The sequence below is a fragment of the Sander vitreus genome, chromosome 9 (assembly GCF_031162955.1).
Source record: "Sander vitreus isolate 19-12246 chromosome 9, sanVit1, whole genome shotgun sequence".
Taxonomy (NCBI): Eukaryota; Metazoa; Chordata; class Actinopteri; order Perciformes; family Percidae; genus Sander; species Sander vitreus.
This window is the reverse complement of record NC_135863.1, coordinates 289,832-307,500: the sequence shown is the minus strand read 5'-3', so window position 1 is coordinate 307,500 and position 17,669 is coordinate 289,832. Positions and strand designations below refer to the sequence as shown.

The 17,669-nt window shown below is 42.5% G+C and overlaps 1 protein-coding gene across 6 annotated transcripts; it reads right to left on the bottom strand.

Moving 5' to 3' along the window:
* Window positions 1-1,280: 1,280 nt before the first annotated feature.
* On the bottom strand, window positions 1,281-15,100 carry LOC144523000 (uncharacterized). 6 transcript variants are annotated; one of them, XM_078258246.1, is made up of 6 exons: window positions 11,517-11,551; window positions 10,170-10,426; window positions 9,492-9,515; window positions 5,223-5,337; window positions 1,560-1,613; window positions 1,281-1,396 (listed from the first exon to the last, which is right to left on the bottom strand). In XM_078258246.1, exons 1-6 carry the CDS (start codon window positions 11,546-11,548, stop codon window positions 1,354-1,356), a joined length of 525 nt encoding a protein of 174 aa, XP_078114372.1. In that variant the 5' UTR covers window positions 11,549-11,551; the 3' UTR covers window positions 1,281-1,353. The 6 variants fall into 6 exon arrangements, 5 of the variants coding, with proteins under 5 accessions (XP_078114372.1, XP_078114374.1, XP_078114373.1 ...); XR_013502473.1 differs by lacking the exons at window positions 1,281-1,396; window positions 1,560-1,613 and adding exons at window positions 3,719-3,968; window positions 4,267-4,423; XM_078258248.1 differs by lacking the exons at window positions 1,281-1,396; window positions 1,560-1,613; window positions 11,517-11,551 and adding exons at window positions 3,719-4,423; window positions 11,368-11,419; window positions 14,960-15,099.
* Window positions 15,101-17,669: the final 2,569 nt, after the last annotated feature.

Genomic DNA, 17,669 nt, shown 5'->3' with positions numbered 1-17,669 from the left:
TGAAGTAACATTTTCAATGCAGGACTTTTACTTGTAACAGAGTATTTTTTACAGTGTGGTATTAGTACTTTTACTGCAGTAATAAATGATCTGAATACTTCTTCCACTGCTGGATAACATACAGGAAACATGGTGCTCATCACATCATGAACTCACTGCACGAAGACTCATGATAAGACTGAAGTATCCGCCGCCTGAATTCATGATAACTTCCCAATATCAACTTGAACCTGACAAACATGTCTACGTATAGGCTACTGCATTAATAATATACTGTATACATGACGTTTACAGTACAACGTTAATAGTGAAATTACTTCTTGCATTCCCCAACTAAAGAACCAGTCTGTGGAAACTCCTCTCTTTGTAATGACTCTGATTAAGATTCAAAGGACTTCTCACGACTCACTTTTACCTACTGACCTACTAAACATGTTTAGTTTAGCAGCCAAATTAGCTGGATTCCACTTACATGACAGTTTCTGATAACAGTGTCTCCCACACATTAGACTAATCCGTGGCGGTGCGTCACAGAATCAACACCGGCCGCGTTTCGTTATTCATTTTTTTTTTACGCTATTTAAAACACACAGCCTATGCGTTCAGCTGCATATCCTTTCCTTGCTCTCCCTCCGTCTCTCTGTCACGCACGCGTCTCTTTCACACACACACACACACACACACACACACACAAGAAGCTATAGAAGGCCTATTTGGTGCAGAGAAGATTTTCACAAGTTCACGGAAGGTTGGTATCTATCTCGTGAACACCTTTACACAATCACACATTAAAAAGTGCTATAAAAAATATTTTATATTCTGAGTACAATGTTGTCAGTGTGTTAATGTAGGAGTCCCGACCTGACCCTTCTTTAGAAAGTTAACTAGTCGCAGGTTTGCGGTAAAATGCAGTTGGGTTGTCGAGGTCAACTAGGGGCCCTGTCTTGCACCCAGCACAACTGACTTCACACATATAACAGCAATCTGCCATGGAACAAGCACGCCTGCTTTTAAAGGGAATGTGAGATAGCGCTCTGATTGGTTTATTGCACGTTACGATGAAAGCACACCTATGAGTGACGTAGCTACTTCAGACCGACCCATTTTAGAGTCATTTATCCCGCCGGTATAATAGCAACAGCGCCCGAGATCCACCCACAAAGCTAATTGCGTTTGATACTTGGCTTTCAGGTCGTTACACTACGGCCCTGTGTGTAGCAGCTGTGAATCAAATAAACTTAAATCTATAAATAAATAATGTTTTATTTGTATTTTTATTTGTTTTTTTATTTATTACAGGGACAGTGCACATTAATATACATTTCTGTCAATATGCCAGACTTAGCCAGAAGGCTATTTTCCATCTGCAGTCCCTCGACAGATGGTAAAAGTCACCCTAAAAGAGAGTGAAATAACATATGTACATAACAATATAACAATTACAGTACATTTGGTAAAAAGTACTATTAAGCTAAAATGTACAATAGAAACATAGCAGACCAATAATCAACACACACAAGGCAAGAAGCCAGCAGGGCTTGTCATGTTTTTACTCTTACACTGAAAAAGGCCCGTGATGAGGATGAGGAGCAGCCTGAACCGGAGGTATCCGTCTGAAACAGTCCCACCAGTGGAATTAGTTACGTTAGTCATTTGTTTACAACATTTTCAGGCTTCAACCAGTGCTGCTCAAGCAGAAAGACAGGGTCACTGGGAGAGAAAGAGGGAATAAAGTATAAAGTTATTTCTCATTGGCATAATATAGGCCTACATATATATTATTCAATAAAAAGAGTCTTTCTTCCTAATTGTAATCATTGCCCTTTGCAATGGCGTGGCTGAATTATCAGCTATTTACTGTTTGGATGAAACAATGTACTTGCTATTTTCACACTAAAAACCTCAGACAAAAATGGATCTTACTATAAAACACCATGAATTCCAAGACAATAAATACATAATCACTAATACCATGACACTTTATATCTGGAATCCAATGGGTTGTGTGTTTGAACACAGATACCTAGGACAAATAGTAGCTTATAACGTGTCAGTATTTAACCCTTCTTTCCTTTTTGTAAGATCTGACTGTGTGGATTTTGTGAAGGTGTGAATCATTTTTGATGAAGTTCTGTGTAACTTATTATTAACGAAGGAATTATTTTTGAACCAGCACCACCGATGAAAGCAAATATTTATTTTATAATAAATGATTTTTTCTCAAGCAGCGCCTACACCTGTTGAGGAAACTTAGAGCTTTTAGTGTCAGCAGGGACATTTGAACAGGCCAACAAGACAATTGGCTCCCCCCCAAAACCCCCCTAACAGAACTGTACACCCGGTCAGTAGCTGGAAAGACACTACAATCACACAGGACCCCCTCCCAGTGGGTTCATACGTTGTACACATATGGACATATCTTCTCTGAGACTGATGTAGGCGAGGGGTGTTCTCTACTGCAAGAAAAGAATTGAGTCTCTTCTTGCATTTGTTAAAGACAAGAGATCAGAGGGGGCTTTCCAAGTTGTTTATGCAGATAGATCTCACATCAGACCCAGTGGGCATCGGACTAGAGGGGGGAAAAAAGGGGACTGAGTACCCAGGGCCCTCATGTGAGGAGGGCCCAAAAAGATGGTAGAATGAATAGCTGTGGATGCGGGGAGGGGCCCATAGAAAATGCCTTTCTACAGGGCCCAGAATTTTGTGCTACGCCCCTGATCAGACCCACGAGATGAGCCCATGAGAAAGCGCCATCTGACCCAATTGCAGGATCCCCATGAGCGCTACAGAAATCTGTACATGGCCATCCTTGATAACATCTTGGAGCAGATTCCTCTACGTTTTTCAAATTTGGAAAGTATGTTTTGATGACATGAGACAAGTGTTTCCAAAGGAGGCTTTCCAAAGTGTCCTGAAAAGTTATGGCCATCACGTTGATTCAGGGAGACTGAGGTCTGAACTTCAAGTCCTGTATTCAGATCAGGACTTGCAGGGTAACGGGGGAAAGCTGTGCGATTACTTGGTGTTACTTAGACAGTGCAATGCCTCAGCTTTACAAACTCATTAGTGGCAACAATTAGAGCTACATCTGCAGGTGTAGAAAGGAGCTTCTCCTGTTTAAAGCGGCGTAAGTCCTACACCCGTAACACAATGGGCCAAGGCCGTTTAAGCAGCCTCTCTCTGCTGGCCATTGAGAGGACACTGGTCAAGTCACTGGGAAAGACACCTAGGTGGTATGACAGGGTCACACATTTTCTTGAAAAGGAAAGTAGGGCAGAATTTACGTATAAATAAATAGACAATTTTTATGACGTAGGCCGAAAATGAGCCTCCCCTCTGTGAAAGACCAGCAGCCGCCACTGCCCCCCACCCCCCTTCACCAATCCTTTCAGTTACTGCCATCAGGTCGACGATACAGAGTCCCAGAGACCCTAACCCATGAAGTGTCTTGGTGTCCTGAAATCTCCTCTTCAGCAGCACACAACATCTTATTCATAACAACATGGAGAAAATGGACTTTATATCCAAAGTCATCATGGGACTCCGCCGTGTAGATGGTGTAACTGAAGGAAAAGAAGGTTTTTATTCTAAAATGTGACCGTAATTGACCGGTCTGGCCCTAAAAAGGCCAGACTTAATCTGACTCCAATTGGTCACTTACTCTGAATGGTGTTCGTTTACTGGTAGATCAGAGAAATAAGACTCAGGATTCGTCCAGTTAAAGTTAATAGCAAGCTTTAGTGAAAAATGATATTGCGAAATACAAGAGTGTATGCATACAGATCAGATACTATACAGGTCTACCTTTCACCTATTGGTCAGTCAAAGATTCCCCCAGCATCTGATGCCCTAACTCAAAATGCTCTCTTATTTATCCAGTTCCCTCCCAAACTCTGGTGGTGCTGTCATCAGTTGGATCCAGTCCAGATCTTCTGGCTCCAGCCGCCTCCTAACGATTCTGTAACACACTGTGTGAAAAATGACCTTGACTTTTCCCACTCAGATCAACGGAGACAAGTCGCTATTGAGAGCCAGGTCATTTCCATACTTTGTGTCACAAATCCGGCGCTTGCAAAACGTTGACCATTGTTGCCTCGCTCCCTCTCCCTCCTTTTATGTCTAATCACTGTAAAACTTAATAGCCTCTCATAGCCCAGGGTGCATAAAAAGGCAACAAGGTCAAACACCATATCCTCTAAAACCTCTTTTCACAAAATATATTCTAACAATATGTAAAAGAAAAGAGAAGATAGATAGAAATATCACCTTCATAGATCTTTTCATCTTTTATTACAGTACATACGATGTGGTCAGTGCTGGTTAAAAAATCATGTTAAAAGAATGAGGTCTCTCAGTTTGCTTCATGGTGTCATCATCAGTCATGGTGGATGATTCTTCTTTTGTGTGAGTCTGGGTTTCATTTCTGTGAACACAAGAGAGTCTCACAGCTGACGTTCAACAATGTTTATATTATTATATTGACCCTCGTGTCGTCTTTCCGTCGACCGTGCACCTTTGTTTTTTTCTGCGTCGAAATGTCAACATGTTCTTTTCCTACACTTTTCGACGTTTGTCGATTTCATTCACATCTTTTTGTCACTTTTTTGGCGTTTTTTTAATTATGTTTTTTTTTTTAAACAAGGTTTTGTCACCTTTGTCGATGTTTTTGATGGGTTTTTTGTCACTTTTTCCAGCTTTTTAGTACCTTTTTCCAACATTTGTCTTATTTTTCCAACGTTCTTTAGTCATAGTTGTGATATAGAAAGTTTTTGTAAATGGGACAACAGGAGGATTAATAACTCAGGAACAACCAGTGGTGTAGTCTAATGTATTGTAGTGGGTATACTGTACTGTACATGTATGGGCCTATACTGTATATATGGGCCCTTTTGGGGGGGGCATTTCATAGTGGGGTCTGGGTGTCCTCCCCCAGGAAAGTTTTGAGCATCAATGACTTAATTTCCTGTATTGAGATAACTTTCATGCACCAATTTATGGTAGCAATCCCTTTATTTAGCCTATGAGAAGGAAAACACAGATGACATTCAAAATATATCAAACATATAATGGAAAGTATGTTGTTACGTCATTAGGCATTTTTAAGTGGGTATATGGAAATCCCGGAGCTTTCTTAATGGGTATACTGCGTATACCTGCATATCACGTAGACTACACCACTGGGAACAACCTCAGCAAACCAGCAGCGGTACAACTACACCTACCTTCTCTTCCTGGAGCGTTTCCTACAGAAAACCCCACCGATGATGATGAGGAGGATGAGGATGAAGGGGATGAGGATGGAGGAGATGATAACAGCCAGTTGTGATTGTGGAGCATCTGTCAGACACAGACAGCAGCAGTGAGACACGAGGAGGACAGAGCTGGAAATGGTTTCTCTTACCCCTCAGCAGGGCATGGAATTAACACCCGACCACCCGCCAATCAGACGCGTAACTATCAGTAAGCAGGGTACGCGGTTGCTTACGGGCCCGGTCCAATCAGGGGCCCGCATCACTGGAAGACATTGATTGACAGCCGGGGGCCCCCCTATCGCATTTTCATTACTCACACAATCCCAGCAGTCCCACCTGCAGCCACTGACCAATCGGGAGTGAGAACGGGTCAAATTCATTTCCTTGTTTCTGTTATGAAGGCGAGACGTGTGTGACTCGAACATCTCACATATATCAACCAAACGTACAGCGAAAGACCGTGCAGAACAATTCAGACCGTCCTGCCATCCTGTATACATTTTAACATCAATGTACGCTGTTACGATTTTTCAATATAAAGTCAGCGGCTGCTGTTTCAATCTGTCGGCTGTCTGCAGCGGGCGGGGAAGTTGCTCCGTTTTCCCCGCGACTGACACGCACACACACACACACGGTGGATGCAGGAAAAAACACAGATGACATGTACAGTTTGACCTAAACTGAGAAATGCAATGATAAGTTAAAGTCCAATAAGTACTTTATTAAACCGTATGAATGTGTGTCCCAGGCCAGGATGGGAAATGAACTAACAATGTAAAGATCAACAAGCCACTGACACATATGTTCATATTTGATTAATTCAATAAATGATTATTCCGTGTCTTAAATCCACCAGCCATCTTCATATTATACCAACATTTGCAGCATCCTGAACCTTTTTGGTAAGGTTCCTAGAAAATATCAGCCCAGGTGCGCATTCACCAGTGTTTTTTTGTTGTTGTGGTGCGCGTAGGCTACTCCTGATTTTGTCATCTCATCTCTTATACGCAGTGGCGTAACGAGCCAACACAGGGCCCCTATGCAGGATTATCAAGGCGGGCCCCCCTACTACAGCACGTGATGATGGCGCAATGTCCACGAGTAGGCTACCATCAATAGGACAGGACAGGATCATAGAGACACAGCAATTCCTGTTTTTTTTCACCTTTTATTGAGGCAAAAAAAACTGTCTGGTAAAAAGTCACAGTGGCAGGTGGATTTAAAAGTCCATCATAGCTAGAGACAGCGACAAAGCGGCAGGCTGCCATTCATTGTCAATGGGAGTGGCCGTTTGCCAGCGACAAGCGACAAGCTTGTCGCTGGCAAACGAGCAAAGCGGGGCCAAAATAGACAAGAAGTCTATTTTATGCAAATGCTGAGCGATGCGACAAAGCGTCGACCAATCGGAGCGAAGGCAGCGTGAGGGCAGCGTGACGTATGTACGTTAGTTGCTCGAGTCGAAGAAAACCATTCAAGATGGCTGAAACGCTTCAGGACATCGCATTTCTGTATATATCTGATATGTTTGGCATTTTATCTCATGTATTTTGGTAGGGAGAACAGCGGCCTTTTTATAGATGGAATATTCACGCATTTGAGTTGTTGACAGGACGTTTAGTCATAATATTTCATATTTCATCCTTACGTACAGTATATCTATGGGTCTATCCACAAAGTAAACAGAGGGGACGTGCTTGAAGGTAGCACCAGAGAATTTCTGTTTACTTTTGCCATGCTACCAGGAGTAGGCTAGGCTAGGCTAGGCCATCAAGCGAGTGCGTGTCGCTGTCTTGTGTAGCTAATGTGACTGTAGGGTTAAACAACAGACACAAAAAATCTTATATTTAACAAAAAAACAACAACGATCCAACATGAAATATGGACGTGCAGAACCACAAAATAACTAAAAATATAAAACTAGAAATAGTTTTAGTTAGTTAGTAGTTTATATCCACATTTCACCTCCTTTTTTTAAATTAAGAATGAATCAATAGAGAATTGCTTAAGATTTTGATTCCATCCTTATGTAGTTTTATATCTGGTATTATCAATAAAAGATCTTATAGAATAGCCTAAATATGTGAAGAGATAGTTCAGGGATTACGGTAGTTTTTTGTAAAATCTTAAATTATATCAAATAAGATGAACAGGATGACTAGATGGTTAAATAAAACCTGTTTTATTTCGAGCATATCTGTCTGAATCATGGAAATGGTTTCTCTTACCCCTCAGCAGGGCATGGAATTAACACCCGACCACCCGCCAATCAGACGCGTAACTATCAGTAAGCAGGGTACGCGGTTGCTTACGGGCCCGGTCCAATCAGGGGCCCGCATCACTGGAAGACATTGATTGACAGCCGGGGGCCCCCCTATCGCATTTTCATTACTCACACAATCCCAGCAGTCCCACCTGCAGCCACTGACCAATCGGGAGTGAGAACGGGTCAAATTCATTTCCTTGTTTCTGTTATGAAGGCGAGACGTGTGTGACTCGAACATCTCACATATACCAACCAAAACGTACAGCGAAAGACCGTGCAGAAACAATTTCAGACCGTCCTGCCATCCTGTATACAGTTTTAACATCAATGTACGCTGTTACGAGTTTTTGCAATGCTGAAAGTCAGCGGCTGCTGTTTCAATCTGTCGGCTGTCTGCAGCGGGCGAAGCTGCTCCGTTTTCCGCGCGCGACTGACACGCACGCACACGCACACGGTGGATGCAGGAAAAAACACAGATGACATGTACAGTTTGACCTAAACTGAGAAATGCAATGATAAGTTAAAGTCCAATAAGTACTTTATTAAACCGTATGAATGTGTGTCCCAGGCCAGGATGGGAAATGAACTAACAATGTAAAGATCAACAAGCCACTGACACATATGTTCATATTTGATTAATTCAATAAATGATTATTTCCGTGTCTTAAATCCACCAGCCATTTTCATATTATACCAACATTTGCAGCATCCTGAACCTGTGGTAAGGTTCCTAGAAAATATCAGCCCAGGTGCGCATTCTACCAGTGTTTTTTTGTTGTTGTGGTGCGCGTAGGCTACTCCTGATTTTGTCATCTCATCTCTTATACGCAGTGGCGTAACGAGCCAACACCGGGCCCCTATGCAGGATTATCAAGGCGGGCTACTACAGCACGTGATGACGGCGCAATGTCCACGAGTAGGCTACCATCAATAGGACAGGACAGGATCATAGAGACACAGCAATTCCTGTCACCTTTATTGAGGCAAAAAAAACTGTCTGGTAAAAAGTCACAGTGGCAGGTGGATTTAAAAGTCCATCATAGCTAGAGACAGCGACGAAAGCGGCAGGCTGCCATTCACTGTCAATGGGGAGTGGCCAGCTTTGCCAGCGACAAGTCGACAAGCTTGCTCCGCTGGCAAACGAGCAGAAGCGGGGCCAACAGACAAGAAGTCTATTTTATGCAAATGCTGAGCGATGCGACAAAGCGTCGACCAATCGGAGCGAAGGCAGCGTGAGGGCAGCGTGACGTATGTACGTTAGTTGCTCGAGTCGAAGAAAACCATTCAAGATGGCTGAAACGCTTCAGGACATCGCATTTCTGTATATATCTGATATGTTTGGCATTTTATCTCATGTATTTTGGTAGGGAGAACAGCGGCCTTTTTATAGATGGAATATTCACGCATTTGAGTTGTTGACAGGACGTTTAGTCATAATATTTCATATTTCATCCTTACGTACAGTATATCTATGGGTCTATCCACAAAGTAAACAGAGGGGACGTGCTTGAAGGTAGCACCAGAGAATTTCTGTTTACTTTTGCCATGCTACCAGGAGTAGGCTAGGCTAGGCTAGGCTAGGCTAGGCCATCAAGCGAGTGCGTGTCGCTGTCTTGTGTAGCTAATGTGACTGTAGGGTTAAACAACAGACACAAAAATCTTATATTTACCAAAAAAGATAGAAAGATATAAGATAGACCTTTTTTATGTATTTGGTCTAAAGTTGCATCAAACAGCATTATTATTAGGCTATATTGGCTCAATTGTTGAGTGTATGTGGCACCAAATAACATAATTTAGTGAGGTGGGGCACATTTTCCCAAGTTTTGTCTGAGGGGAGAACTGGTTTAACTAGTTTTTACACCCTTCAAATCAAGCTCCCTGCCCCCATTTTAAGTGCAGTACTATTACTACTCATCTGGACCCTGAGGTGTATATTATTGGATAGAAAAAGTGTGTAAAGTATTGATACTTACCATCAGAGAACAGTTCAGGGCATTCTGTAATAAAAACACAACAAAAGAGTTCATGGTTAGTCTTCATCGTGACTGTTTTAAACAAGAAAACGTATTAAACAATTACAACCCGAGAGTTTTCAAACTAAAGCGGGAGCAGCAGTGTTTCCAGATGTGTTTGTTTAGGGGCTGTGGGTACGCGATCTGTGCTGCCTGCTCGATCCGACATGATAAGATGATAAGATGATGCTTGTTTGCGCACCTTTGCACCGCGGGAATTTCATTCATTTCACAGCGCTCGCAAAGGGGAGCGTGGAGGAAACTGAAGGTCTGCAGTGACAGAAAGACTCAGACTTCATTCCACATGGAACCCAAATGGTGTATGTTCACGTAACATGGAACAACTCCTTTATTATTTTGGAAAACATCACGACATCCCCACACAACATGTCACAAAAATAACAATGTGGCCAAGACGTAGTACTCGGACGTCGATATGCGGTTTTGGATCAGTGACAATAAGTACTTAATTTAAATATCTTCATAAAACAGACCCGCTGTAAAATGCATAATGAACAACGTAAAATGTAGTCTACAAAAATATGCCGCCTGTTGTGCCGCCAGCCGTCAAGTGTTTCAACGCATGCGTGATACAAATAGTGCAGGGAAACCGTCACGAGATATCTGTGAGATTCTTACCACTCTTTGAGAGGGGGACCTGGTCTGTTCCAGCCTCCATCATCACTTTGACTCCTTTGGTCAGGTTACGGCACATCACGAACACCGTCTGGTTGCTACAGACGAGGCAGCTGGAGTCAGGAGGATGGGAGGAGGAACAGAGGGGGAGGGGGGCGTCCTGACTGGTCCTGGTCCACAGAGTCCCATCATCATTGTTGTTGTCATAGAGCAGGGAGGCTCTCAGTGCAGCTGGAGCATATGAGCTGTAGCAGTCCATCCTGAAAGAAAGAGGGGACAGGACAAAGAGAAAAGTCATCAAAAGTGTGCTTTTATTTCGACATATCTGTCTGAATCAGACGGCGACAGAATGATGCACACAAACAAACACACACATACACTGTCCCTCTCACTCTCTCTTTCGCTCTCTCTCTCTCTCTCTCACTCTCTCTCGCACACACACCCACTGCATGTGTGCTTGCGGTTATCGGGTTGAGATGAAATGATTACTCACACAAAGTCTCCCGGGTATTTTTGGAGAAAGCCTGAGATCTAAGAGGCCAACTAGTGCTTTTCTGTAATTGTTGGGCATATTTAATGACAATTAATAACTAGAAACTCAACTTAAGAAGCGGTGTATGAAAATGCGTCAGGTTTGCGTCTAGACATGTTCCCATCACAGCATCTCTCGACGACAAAACGACCCAGGTAATCACGCGTTAACTCAAGTACGATCTAAATTACAAACACAAGGTGTTCAACAATGCAAATCCTCGACTGTTTATCTGAGACTGGGTTTCTGTAACAGGAAATAACAAAAAACTTGGTGTGCAATCACAGCTAAAGCCTATGTTTCAGCGTTGAGAGACAGATTCCCCGACAGCTCGACACTCCATGGCCTCACTGCAACCACCGCTAATCGTGTGCGGTGAACGGCTCCGCCACCGCTAAACCACATCACAACTGTCTGCTATGATATCCTAATAAATCCGGTCAGACTACACCTTATTGGCCAGAAACTAAAATAAAAACCTGTTTCTAAACGGAGAACTTTGAAAGGTTTGCAGAAGTTGATGCAGGCTATAATAACTGCATGATTATTATTATTATTATTATTATTATTGCAATGTGTTTTATCCACAAAGTTAACTGTAAGTCGCTGTGGACAAAAGCGTCAGATAGGATACATAAATGCAGCATAATGTAAGAAAACATTACTCACCTGGATGTTCAGCTTGCAATGTTGGTGACAGGGAGGCAAAACTAGAGACACACTGAAAACCCAGAGATTAAGACATTTATAGCTGAGGTAACGTCACAGTGACGTCGTATATTATTTCAAGAAGGCGGGGTAAAAATGGACATGCATACCATGCTAATGCTGTCCTGGTGTGATTCCTCATTCCTCATTCAAGTTTCAGAGTGGAAGCCTATATGTTCCCATCAAAATCACTGAATATCCAAAATAGCCTACTCAATGTAGTTCTGACTGTATAATCTTAATCATAATCTGTCTAAAATATTACCTATTACTAAACATTGGTATTCTGTGTGTTCTATGTTGCTGTCCTGAATGCGGTCTTAGATGAGCTGGAGGTAGAGGCCGCTTCATGTCTGTCTGTGTCCGCCTCAGCTCTCTCTATCTCCCGCATCAGTATGCGGAAATGATCCGAATCGCCCCGTCAAACACCGCCATATCGGAAAGCATCTGATACGCACCAAAGTCCATTAAAAATAATCACATATCAGACAGAAAACACCGGCAGCTTTTCCCAAACTAGATGTTAAGAGATAAGAACGACTGTTTCTGTTTCTCTGACTTCAGGCCGAAGTTCGGTGTCAATAATCCGCAGCAGTTGCAGCGAGGAGACGTAACGTTATAGGTCCACATTTTCGCAAAAAAATCCACTTTCTGTTCCGTAACTGATGAAGTCTTTCCCCCACAAACATAGCCTACAGCTCCGCTCAGATTGAAGGTAATTTGGTAGGAAGTGCAGGCAGATTGACAGGCGGAGTAGTCTCGCGTTGCCAGACGTAGCAGGTAGCTGGAGAGGTGCCAGTTCTCTCCATTTGTGCATGTATAGGTACTGCGCATGTGTGTGTAATTCAGTCCTGTGTGTGATGTGTGTAATACACAGAGTGTAAACATTGTCATTTCCCCTTGCGCGATTAATCATTTTTCAAATGAAACGGAAACACACTGGAATAGTCTATTTATAAATGCATTGATCTCCCAAATACCCAGTATACATAGGGTCTGCCCAACATTTAGCTGAGCCATTTCTTGTAACTAGGGGTAACTATAGTAATCTTATTTCCATCCATTGTTTGTTCAGTGATCACACAGAGACACCAACTCCACATGTGTTATCAGCTGTATCGTCAATATGCGTTCCCCATTTGATGTTAGCCCCCTAAAGGTGCGATGACCTTATACTGTGGCTCAGGTGACAGAGCGACCATCTACCAATGGGATGGTGGGTGGTTCGATCCCTTACCCTTCGGTCTACATGTCGAAGTGTCCTTGTGCAAGACACTGAACCCTGAATGGTTTACGAATGGCTACGCCATCCGTGGATGAGTTTATCTGATAAGCAGACGGCCCCTTGCACGGCAGCCTCGGCCACCAGCGTATCAATGTGTGTGTGAATGGTGCATGTATAGTGTGTACAGCACTTTTAAGACTGTAAAGCTGCAGTCCATTTACAGTAATTAGAAGCTATACACACTGCGTTTTGCACATCCTGCACTAAAACATTCATCCTTTTATCTCTTATTGTTTCAGTCATATTATACGTGTTTGTTTGTTCATTTTCTTTTAATATGTTAATGTATGCACTGCCCACCAAGGCAAATTCCTTCTAAGTGTTACTAAATTGGCAATAAATACTCTTCTGATTCTGAAAATAATTTACAAGAGGGACCAGCAGCAATTGGAGGTTATGTCAAGCATAAATGGCAGAATTAAAAACATGTTGCAGTTCACCACATGGAGAGAAAACACAAAGAAAAGAGCCGGTAGGAGAAACTCTGTCTGGTGGCAGCCGCACCTCAGCAACAGTAGAGTAGAAAGTAGCCGGAAATGGAAATACAAATACTTAAATTTCAGGCCTACAGCGGGCATCCAAAAACACAAGATTCTCTTGTATTGGAAATACAGCCGAGTCAAACCAGCGTGTGTATGCATAGACTCTAGTTTTGATTTGATTAACCATTATAAACGGTATTACTGATGATTTGACTGATATCTCCCTGACAGCCAGAGCTGCTTCCGCATTCACTTTCTTGGTAGTGTGTGATAACGGTAACACGTCTGCACGTAAAGTAAAAATATCTTTGAGTTGAGGACAAAACAAGACATTTGAGGACCTTATCTTGGGCTTTTGGGAAACACTGATCCACAAACTTATCAACTAATCCAGAAAATTATTGTTAGTTGCAGCCCCGAGTCACATCTCACTACCCACTCTGTCACGCTGTTAAAACCACAAACCCCTGAGTCATGTTTTCCTTGTGAATGTTACCATATGAACAAAGGTCTTTTCAACAAAGGTAACCACAAATTATGTTTCAAGGTGCACAAACCGGACGGCAGTTATCATGTCACACATTCAGCAGCTGTATCTCTGAATATATACAATAACAGGACATTCAGTCCATGAAAAAACTTCTGATAGTTTTTGTATTCATTCTTCGCCGCGAGAACAACAATCAATGACACGCAACAACATACTTTGCATTATATTTTTGATATTTTTTGAATTGTCATCTGTGTTTTTCTTCTTCACATAGGCTAAATAAAAGGATTTCCACCACAAACTTATCAACTAATTCAGAAAATGATTGTTAGTTGCAGCCCTGAGTCATATCTCACTATTTGCTCTGCAACACTGTTAAAACCACAAACCCCTGAGTCATGTTTTCCTTGTGAATGTTACCATATGAACAAAGGTTTTTTCAACAAAGGTAATCACAAATTATGTTTCAAGGTGCACAAACCGGATGGCAGTTATCATGTCACACATTCAGCAGCTGTATCTCTGAATATATACAATAACGGTTGCTGGGGCGCCGGTACCGTGGGTGCTCCGCTAATAGGCCTACTGAGCACCCACGAAGCTGATCGCGGTGATGTGTCAGTTCCACTTTTCAACTCCAATCCTATCCTGAGTTGGAAGAGCCTTGCCTACTTTATGGCTTCATTATCGAGTTAATAGGCGTGTGTGTTCATGTCTGAAATGCATTTTTTTAAAGGGCGTGCGCCCGTGAGCAGCCAATAGGGGAGCAGATTTCATACAATAACATCAGTAATGATTTTGCATCAAGGAAGGCCAGAAAGGTCAGGTTTTAGTTTGTGGTTTCTGTTGTGCAATAGTGTAACAGTTATATTCTCTTTAGTGTGTTTTCACATTTGTGTGATGAAGGATTTGTGCTATTTAGAATATTTATTCTATATTTTATTTGTATATTATTCTTAATATTGTATATTATTGTTGCTCTCTGCTATTGTTACAATTTCTATATATCTGATTGTATATATTTTTGGCACATTTCTATATACATTTCATATATATATATATATATATATATATATATTATTACAACATAAGAAAAACACACATAACATTTGAAAAACACACTTAAGAGAATCCAGTTATTTAACTATATATTACAACAGGAAACACACTTTTTTGTCTCTCCACCTCCAACACAATAAACACAATTCTGTACAAAATATGACAGTATAAGTTATAAGTTTTTTTTGGGGGATTGGGGGGCATAAATGTAGCCTAATGTAAGAATACATTACTCACCTGGATGTTCAGCTTTCCTGCAATGTTGGTAGCAAGAGGGCAGCTTTAGACTAACTGAAAATCCAGAGATGGAGGCAACAGGCTCGTTGGAGATAAACGGCGCCTCGCCCTGTAAAGTGGACGAGAGCAAGTGGCAGCAGCCGGGGGCGATGACAAGAAGCTGTCAGACACGTTTTCAGCTGTTTCCTGCAGCCTTCAGGCTGAACAGAAGTCACAGACACCCTCACATCCTGTCAACATCCTCTACATGCAATCTGTAAACAACAGACTGTAGATGATCCGTAATCTGAACAGATTCAGTCTCTCTGACTTCTAAACGTCACTGTCAGCCACGCAACGTGTGTTCTGTACAGAATAAGCCTTTAAATCAGACAAATAGCTGTTAAACTCCCTCCAATTCAAAAACTATAAAAAGTTTATATAAAACGTCATCATGTTGAGTCAATTCTGAACCAGTCAGCTGTTAGATGAGAGGCCGGTGTTTCCCAGCATGCCCTGGGTCCGCCTGGGTCTTGCAGTCGGTGAAAAGCAACTTTTTTTTTATTTTATTGACAACAACATACAAAACTCTCGTAGGGGAAAGAGAATATAGGCTTACATGCTTAGATATGTTGTCAATGTACAAGAAAGAATTACCTATGCAATAAAGTACGGTGGACCTGAAGTGCAAATCACAACAGCAAATATAAAAACACGACAGCATTAACTTCTACCGTAAAGGTAGGGCCTATCTAGCAGAGGACGGAGCCTCCTGATTGGACAGATGGACTGTCTATTAACAGGAAGGAGAGGTGAAAAACACAGAAACGTGCCTACTTTTAACAGAGAGACAGTCCGTCTGTCCAATCAGGTGGCTCCGTCCTCTGCTAGATAGGCCCTACCTTTTCCGGTAGAAGCTAATGCTGTTGTGTTTTCATATTTACCGTCGTGTTTTCCTATTTGTTGTCGTGTTTTCATATTTGCAGAGGGGATGAAAGACGAGGTTACCAGTGGTGTAGTCTAATGTATTGTAGTGGGTACACTGTACTGTATATTAGCCAAAATCTGCATTTGGGGGAGGGGGTGGGGGTGCATATCATAGTGGGGGGTCTGGGTGTCCTCCCCCAGGGAAGCTTTGAGCATCAACGACTTCATTTCCTGTATTCGGATACACTTCAATGCACCAATTTACGGTGGAAATACCCTTTTTTTAGCCTATGTGAAGATGAAATATAATGGAAAGTATGAAGTTACGTGTCATTGGGCATTTTAAAGTGGGTATATGGAAATCCTGGAGCTTTCTTAGTGGGTATACTGCGTTTAATACTGCGTAAGTCCTCTTCATCTTTGACGGCCTGGATGAAAGCAGACTTTCACTGGATTTCAAGAAGAGGAAGGATGTGTCTAATGTCACACAGAGGACATCAGTCAACGTGCTGTTGACAGACCTCATCAAGGGGAAACTGCTTCCCTCGGCTCTCGTCTGGATAACATTTACGACCTGCAGCAACCAATCAGATCCCTTTTGCCCAGCCTGGTCTCACAGAATTCCGTGAAATGTTTACGTATCATTAACAGCGCATTACGTGGTGGTGGAACAGAAAAATCTGTGTGGCCTCCACGGAAAACAATACCAATGTAGAGTCAATGAGAAGATGATGTAGCATTAAGAGCGACTACGGTAGCGAGTAGTATGAAAGCCCGAAAATCTGCGTAGGGAGGTTGGTTGGGGGGGGGGGGGATGGGTCAAACACAGGACTTTCACCCAGGAGACCGGAAATCGTGCCCAGCGTGTCCTAAACCCAACCGCCCCATTGTTGTCCCGTGTCCCGTTATTGTTTTCCTAAACCCAACTGTCCCGTTGTTGTCCCGCGTGTCATGGAAACGTAAGCCCACCCACGACCTTTTCCTTAACTTAAGGGGCCGTGTTCATTTCATACATCACTCATTTATCATGTAATATTTAAAAGTAGATGAAACATTCAGATGGTTTTTAACAGCTTTGAACCCAACAGCAGTAAATCCATCATTAAAGTGAGCAGTGAACGTCTCTGTTTCTGCAGTAATGGTGCGTTCAGGACTCGTCAGTTTATTTCCAATGTGTACTTGAACTAGTGAAATCTGCAGAGTCAAGTGACTTGAGGCCCAAAGTCTCTGCACGTCTGTGAGCTTCAGTCCAATATGAGAGCTGAAAGGAAGCAGGCTACGCTACACAGCCGCTCCACTTGTGGTCTAAACAGGACTGAAGTCCCTGCTGGTCTATATACTGTACTGCAGTGTTTCTCAAATGGGGGTACGTGTCCCCCTAAGGGTACTTTGGAGGACTGCAGGGGGTACGTGTCCCCCTAGGGGTACTTTGGAGGACTGCAGGGGGTACGTGTCCCCCTAGGGGTACTTTGGAGGACTGCAGGGGGTTTGTGTCCCCCTATGGGTACTCTGGAGGACTGCAGGGGGTCCGTGTCCCACTAGGGGTACTTTGGAGGACTGCAGGGGGTACGTGACATTTTTTGTCAAATGTTTTTCAGTTACAAGGCTGTAGTTACTTCTACTGTCTTTTTTGTTCTCCAAGTTTGTCGCTTTTTTCAACATTTTTGTCTCTGTTTTTGAAGGTGTTGTCGCTTGTTTCGACCTATTCTTGCCTTTCTTCCTTACGTCTTTTTTTCGTCTAAGTTTTTTTTCTCTTTAAGGAGTCTCCCCCTGCTGGAATTCAGATAGAAAGCAGGTTTTCCGC

Coding starts and splice junctions, on each gene's coding strand:
- LOC144523000 (XM_078258245.1), bottom strand. CDS start 11,548: ATGAGGAATCACACCAGGACAGCATTAGCATG. Junction 10,427..11,516: donor ACCAGGACAGCATTAGCATG/GTATGCATGTCC, acceptor TCTTTCTTTCAG/GATGGACTGCTACAGCTCAT. Junction 9,516..10,169: donor GGTCCCCCTCTCAAAGAGTG/GTAAGAATCTCA, acceptor TTTTTATTACAG/AATGCCCTGAACTGTTCTCT.